This window comes from Lotus japonicus, chromosome 2, assembly GCF_012489685.1.
Source record: "Lotus japonicus ecotype B-129 chromosome 2, LjGifu_v1.2".
Taxonomy (NCBI): Eukaryota; Viridiplantae; Streptophyta; class Magnoliopsida; order Fabales; family Fabaceae; genus Lotus; species Lotus japonicus.
In genome coordinates, this window is record NC_080042.1 from 70,313,939 (window position 1) to 70,321,077 (window position 7,139).

At 39.5% G+C, this 7,139-nt stretch overlaps 2 protein-coding genes across 2 annotated transcripts; one reads left to right on the forward strand and one right to left on the reverse strand.

Moving 5' to 3' along the window:
- On the reverse strand, positions 1–1,278 carry LOC130736960 (uncharacterized). The gene has a single exon (XM_057588735.1). The coding sequence runs from the start codon at positions 1,276–1,278 to the stop codon at positions 1–3; it is 1,278 nt and encodes a 425-aa protein (XP_057444718.1).
- Positions 1,279–2,831: 1,553 nt separating this feature from the next.
- On the forward strand, positions 2,832–5,959 carry LOC130739186 (heterogeneous nuclear ribonucleoprotein 1). The gene is made up of 6 exons (XM_057591422.1): positions 2,832–3,094; positions 3,297–3,337; positions 3,487–3,650; positions 3,758–3,857; positions 4,402–4,571; positions 5,181–5,959. The coding sequence occupies exons 1-6, from the start codon at positions 2,961–2,963 to the stop codon at positions 5,691–5,693; spliced, it is 1,122 nt and encodes a 373-aa protein (XP_057447405.1). The 5' UTR covers positions 2,832–2,960; the 3' UTR covers positions 5,694–5,959.
- The last annotated feature ends 1,180 nt before the right edge of the window (positions 5,960–7,139 follow it).

A 7,139-nucleotide genomic window follows, 5' to 3' on the forward strand; every position in this document is an offset into this window, starting at 1 on the left:
TTATTGATTAGCAAGAGAGCTTACATCAGAAGCAATAATATGCTCCAGACCCATAGGGAAATTCCCAAACCAAACAAAACAAAGATTAGATAATGCAAATTTTGCCATGTAGTCCGCTGCTCGATTTGCATTTCTACGAACCAAAACAAAAGAAAAAGAACTAAAACCAGTAGAAAGAGCCACGCAATCTTGGACCACAGCTGCAAGGTAAGAGCGATCATGATGAGCACTCCTCCAAGTACTGTGAAGAACCGCACAATCAGTTTCAACAACGATCCACTGGTTACCCATCTCCAAAACCAGGCCCAGCGCCCACCGCAAGGCCATTGTTTCCGCCATAGCCGCCGATAGAGCTCCAACCATCTTCCCCGACGCACACAGGAGCAAACCACCATCTGCTTCTCGCACCACCATGCCCGTACCCACCACCTCACCATGCTTGAAAGAAGCATCAACATTGACCTTCACAGAGCCTCTCGGTGGTGGTTGCCACACGTCTTGTCTATCCACCTGGGCTATGTTCAAACCAGCACTACCCAACCCCTGAAAATCATCCAGCTTCACCACCTCCATTGCAGCTGCACGCTTCAACGTCTGCTCCAAAGTCAGCCAACGTTGATCAAAAACCCAGAGGTTTCGTCTAGCCCAAATTGCGTACAGCAACGTGGATACCTTATCGATCACCCACTCATCCTTCTGGTCCAGCAAAGTCCGAAGCCATGCCTCCATCGAAAAATTAGCAGGTTGAGATCCATGGAAGGCAAAAGACAAGGGAGACATAAACCAAATTGGGGCCACCGCAGGACAAAAGAGCAGCGCATGAGTCGTTGTCTCATTCCCCTCCCCACACATAGGGCATAGCAAATCCATATCAACACCACGACGACTCAAATTGACAGCCGTTGGAAGGAAACCATGGCAGATACGCCACATCATGTCCCTACAACGAGGAATGGACTTGGTCTTCCAAATGCTACTCCACAAACCACCACGATCATCGCCCATCGACGTCGAGGGGCCATCATGGGAACTCAGAACTAGCTGGTAGGCAGATTTGGTATTGAAAAGACCGTTATCAGTGGCAGCCCACACTAACATATCCGCAGTTACAGTCCGAGGCAAAGGCAAGCTCAACACCATAGAAGCCTCATGCGCACAAAAGACTTGCCGAACCACATCATCCTTCCATCTACCCAACGTGCCATCCAACAAATCAGAGACAGTAGAAAAACTACCACGCCATTGCTGCCCAGAAAGAGGTTTGAAGCCCGCAGCCATAGGGAGCCAAGGATCATCCCATAGTCGTATAGTGGTACCAGTACCCACCTTCCAATAGCAACCTTTCTCAATCACCCACAAAGCAAAGGGGATAATAGAAAGATAATAAGATGAATAAGATGATGGAAAACTTTGTTTTTTTTTTCTGTGTCCAAATCAAACGAACCAAATCTCTATTTATAGAGAAAAAAAAATCATGAATTTTGGTAAAAAAATTATATTTTTAAATTATTTTTTTGAATGAAATAATTGAGTTGGAAAGATTAGGATAAACGAAAATCGCCCGGACCAATCAAACGGAGCCACGTGTTGATCTGCAGCCCCTCTCTCTCTCCACTGGGTCCCACACGCAGGTTTCAACTATGTTTAATTTTTTCAACTCCTCTCTCCCCCTTTCAACTTTCAACACTTCATTTAAACACCATTACACACCCCTTTCAACATTAAACACCCTCAATTCAACACCATTACAGATGGTCTTATATAGAACTTGTTTCGTCTTCAAAATGTGCTTGACTTATAGGAGAAAGAAGTGCAAACTCGGTGAATCTACGTCTACATCATAAGCTATTTATTATGTGACATGTATTTTTATATTATAATTATTGCCTATTTTTTTAACTCTTTAATTATAACTTTGTCAATACATTACCGGGTTAAATAAGTATGAATAAATTAAACATAAAGGTTTTTTTTGAATGGGAAAGGAAGACAACAATACTATAGAGCTATCAGATCCCTAGCCATGAGAGACAAAACTATATATGGGGGAGAGGCCAAATCCTGCATAGCACACTGTAACTCATCACCAAGCCCGACCAAGCAATATGCAGGCACATTAGCTTCACGACGCACATGATGAATACGAACATCCAGGTCGCGCGGGAGGAGAACATGAAGATCCAACAAAGCACTACCATAGACATGAAAGTCATAAGTGTTCCTCTTCAATGTCTTGGCTAGCTCCAAACAATTAGACCCACAAACAGGGTGTTGAAAATTCTTTCTCCAAGCCAGCAAAAGCCGCATATGTCACTTTCTTAAGTGGAGTATGGAGAAAATTTTGGGATCCAAATAGTGTTAGGTCCGAGCGTCGACCATTTTTAGTCGAGTTCGAGCAAAAAAACCATAAGCCCATAACCTTCTAGATATGGGCTCAAAGGGCGCATGACCGTACGAGAGGAAGAAGGTTTCAGGAACACGATGGTAGGTCAACCTATATGCTCGCTTTAACATATTTTCTATATTAAATGATGCAGTCAGTTGAGTTCGACCACCGATAAGAATTTTACAAACTCAAATATCCCGACACCAATAATTTCAAATATATTTCTTTCCTTTTTAAAACACGTTAACCCGTCATTGAACCCATTCATTCCATTTTTTTGAACAGTTAAATTCGTCGTATTCAAGTATAGTCTCGGGTACGTGCACACCCCTAAAAATAGTTCTCCCAAAAACTCGATGGCCACAATACAAGGGATTTTAGATCGGCCCATGTATCATCCCAAAAATCATATAAAAAGCCCAAAGAAAATTTAAAAGGGGTTTTAGCATCACAAAGCAACAAACACAAGACGCATATCATATCAAATATCTAATCTAGGGTTTCTCTCTTCCCTTCTCTCACGTCTCTGCTTCCGATAACCGAAACCTCTTCTCTTCTCCCTCTCTCGGAACCCATGGAATCACCCGGCAACGACCATGTAGTTGGTGGCGGAGAATCCAACGACGTCGCCAGAACCTATTCTCACAGAGAAGACCACGACCAGCACCACAACTCTCAACCTCTCACCGGCGACGGTGCCAGTCCCGGGTAACTTTCAATCTTCTCGTTTTCGCTCTGAAATCTGTTTGCCTTCCGATTTGATTCGAACCTTGACAAACCCAGCTTAAAAGATTCAATTCTTTCGCGTTTCAATGAAAAGGGGTTTATTCAATTTTGTGTATATTTTAGATTAGATGTTAATGATGCTGTTAGATTTGGTTCTAATTCCACTCAACCCCATAATTTGCAGAAAGATTTTTATAGGTGGTTTAGCGAGAGAAACGACCATTGGTTAGTGCTTGCTTTGTCTTTATTTATTGTTGTAATTGTGATTATAAATTTATAGTTATAGGGGGTGTTAATCCCTTTACTATAATGTATCGATTTCGAGCTTTGTGTGTTGTTTTCTTATCTTTGTTGGTTGTGTTTCTGTGTTGCAGCCCAATTTATCAAGCACTTTGGTAAATATGGTGAGATTACAGATTCTGTTATCATGAAGGACAGGAAAACTGCTCAGCCTCGTGGGTTCGGGTTTATTACGTATGCGGATCCCTCTGTGGTTGATAAAGTCATCGAGGACACTCATATCATCAATGGCAAGCAAGTATGTGTTGTTGTATTTGATAATTTATTATTGTATTAGGAGTTTTATGTGTAGTGATTAGTGAATGTGTGCTTTGCTGGCTCTTATGGTTTTGGGATCATATATAGGTTGAAATTAAGCGGACGATACCAAGGGGAGCAGTTGGTTCTAAGGATTTTAAGACAAAGAAAATATTTGTAGGTGGTATTCCTTCAAATGTGACTGAAGGTAGGTTGCCTCTTTAGATAGCTAATTTTTTGCTGCTTGACTGTGAGGTAACTTAACGAGGGGGGCTGATTACAACACCTCAAGAGAGAGCAAACTCCTAAATATCGGGATAGTGTAGACATAAAAAATTATATAAGTTTCATATTCTAGAATTTAGCATTGTTTTAATGTGAGTATTATTTAGGGCCTGTCAAGAAGTTTGCACTGATATTGTACACAAACAGAGCTTACTTATTGTAGTGTACCTGATAATGTTTTTCAAGCTTTCTTCACGTATAATGTCTTGCAAACCACCTGCACACACAGAATTCACATCCGTGTAGATGTGAATGATGCATTGATGCGTCATGTTTGTATGGTGGTGGGTAAAAAGAGTTGACAACATTCTTTCTTTAAAGCTCAGTTAAATTTATTTACAGCTGTTTTTCAAATACTAAAGTGCTGAAATTGACTTTAAAAGTATCTTATAAATCATAGAATAGCTGCAGCAAATGGCACCTTGCTTTGGTTGATATTGTTTTTAACCAGAGATACTTTTGTGCAGATGAATTTAGAGACTTCTTCACACGCTATGGAGAAGTCAAAGACAACCAAATAATGCGTGACCACTCCACCAATCGATCTCGTGGCTTTGGGTTTATCACCTTTGACTCGGAGGATGCTGTTGATGATCTTCTATCTATGGGGAACAAGATTGACTTTGCTGGAACTCAGGTGAGGCATCTTTCATATTAAACAGTACCTGCATTGCATTATTGTTCCTTCACATTGTGGAATTTTACTTCCATATTTCTTTTTCTGTAACATCATTATTAGAGTGGGATTTCCTTGGGAGGCTTGCATTATTGTTTTAGTTTAATTTTTTTAGCTGCACTTAATTTTCTTTGGGCTATTTTTATTCTTTTGTTGGTAGCAACATTGAGAAACTACTGTGAACCGTAAAGTGCTTGAGGATGAAGTTCAATCATATTTCCTTGTAGGAATTTGAAAATCACCTCCTACTCTTTTACTTTTCTTTCCTTTTTTGGATGGCGCGGGTTAGGTTCAGTCCTGAAATCATCTATACCATTTGCTAGAGTTGCCTTGAGCAGTGCATCAATCTAATATATCAACCTTGATATTCATATTTCTTAGTTTTAATTGTTTGACCTACTATTTTAGGTTGGTGCCTTATGAATAGCAGACATTTTTGTACATGTTACATAATTTATTTGTGATTTGATAGATCAGGAAACTTCTTGAATTATTTTGTCTGTTAGTTTTCAATTCTCATCAAATGTGATTCCTGTCAATAAGATAAATTGAACCATCTTTCCTTTGTAGGTGGAAATCAAGAAGGCTGAACCAAAGAAGCCAAACCCACCTACTCCATCATCCAAGCGCTATAATGACTCAAGGTCTTCGTACAGTAGTGGATATGGAGAAGCTTATGATGGCTTTGGTGGGAGCTATGGTGCTGCAGGTGGTTACAGATCTAGTGCTGCCTATGCTGGCAGGAGTGGTGCTTATGGTGGGTATGGAAGCGAGTTTGGTGGGTATGGAGGATATGCTGGAGCAATGGGGCCCTACAGAGGAGATCCTTCCCTTGGGTTTGCTGGTCGTTATGGTGGAAGCTTTAGCAGAGGCTATGATCTTGGTGGGTATGGTGGAGCTAGTGAGAGTTATGGGGCATACGGTGCTGGTGCTGCTGCTGGTGGGGGTTCTTCTGCCGCTGGTGCCTATCAAGGTGGCTATGATGCCAGCCTAGCGGGTGGATATGGAGGGGCTAGTGGAGGCTCCTTCTATGGGAGTAGAGGTGGATATGGTGCTGGTCGATATCATCCTTATGGAAGATAGAAGCTTATAACCTAGCATTTTTAGTCTAGGACTGATATGTCTAGCATCAAAACAAGTTTTTAGTTTGTGGTTCTTCATTTAGATTACATATTTTCATTTTTTAAAAAGCTGTCAAGGATTTATCAGCATACTTATTTCTTGTTAACTGTTGAAGTTGAAGCAAATTTTCCTTCTGAAGTCTGGTTTGTGATTGATGTAAGAGCTGCAAATTTTGCAGTTTGTTGTATTTTCAATCTTGTCAATTATACTTGTGGTGATGTTTCTTACTGCTGCCGTTTTGTTTGATTTGATTACTCCTTCATGTTTATTTGTTATTTTCATATATAGAGTAATCCTCCAAATTTGTCGTCAAATTTATTCCAGATGCATTAGTTCTTGAGATTATAAGAATGTGTTCTTAGTTGGTTATATTAGTCATTTTAAGGGATTAATGTATGACCAATGTGGTTGACACTTGTGATTCTAATTTCTAAGAGACCATAGTGTGATTATTGTAAGGGGCTGATGTCTTTTGCCAATTATCAAAGGGGGCTAACAGTTGGAGTTCTTTGTTAAGCAAATTGAATGTTAGAGAGTGAGACAGCATGTCTATATTTAATAGCAAATTAAAGGTGTCATTTTCTCTGCTTAAATTGATGCCTACTGCTAACCTTCCCTGGACAAGAGATGACTGATAAGATAGCGTTAAGAGGATTGAATTGTTCATGAGTATGACAATGAGTACATGACAAAAAAAAGTCCTATTAAGGGTAATTAGAGATGCAATCACATAAGAGGCAGATAGGCATATAATTGAAGACAATGCACATGTTTGAGCTCAAATCACCCAAAGTAAATGAATAATAATTTTTTTGCATTAGTTTTATAAGATTGAAAAACGTGGTTCTGGTTGCTCTCTCAGTATCTATTGTTTCTCACTTTCAGTGGCAAACGTTATGGGGGATAGGCCATTGGGTCCATATGAGAAGAGAAATTGAAGCAAGGTGTTTGGATAGGCAGCCATGTGCCATGATGTGATTGTCTAATATCTATTTGTCATTTGTCTAAATTCATCAATCCAATCGTACTGTTTGATTAAACATGATCGGTCATCTTTCATGTTTTGTCAGAATTGCACTATTGATTCACCTATGAATACATTTTCAATTGATTAGAGCAATATTGATGAATACACTTGCTTCTAACTGATTTCAGGAATTACTTACACTAATTTCTTTTAGTATGTTTGAAGTAGGGTCTTTTACTTTATAATCAATTGTGACGCTACGAAACTACTTATATAAGCTTTTCTTTAAATTTTATTTTCTTAACTTCATTCATGAAAGAATAATGTTATATCCTTTTATAAATCCTTTTACAAATCCTCTTACGTATTAACGCTAACTAGTGACGGATCCAGAAATTTCATGACGTGGAGGCAACATATTATAGAAAATATAACACAAC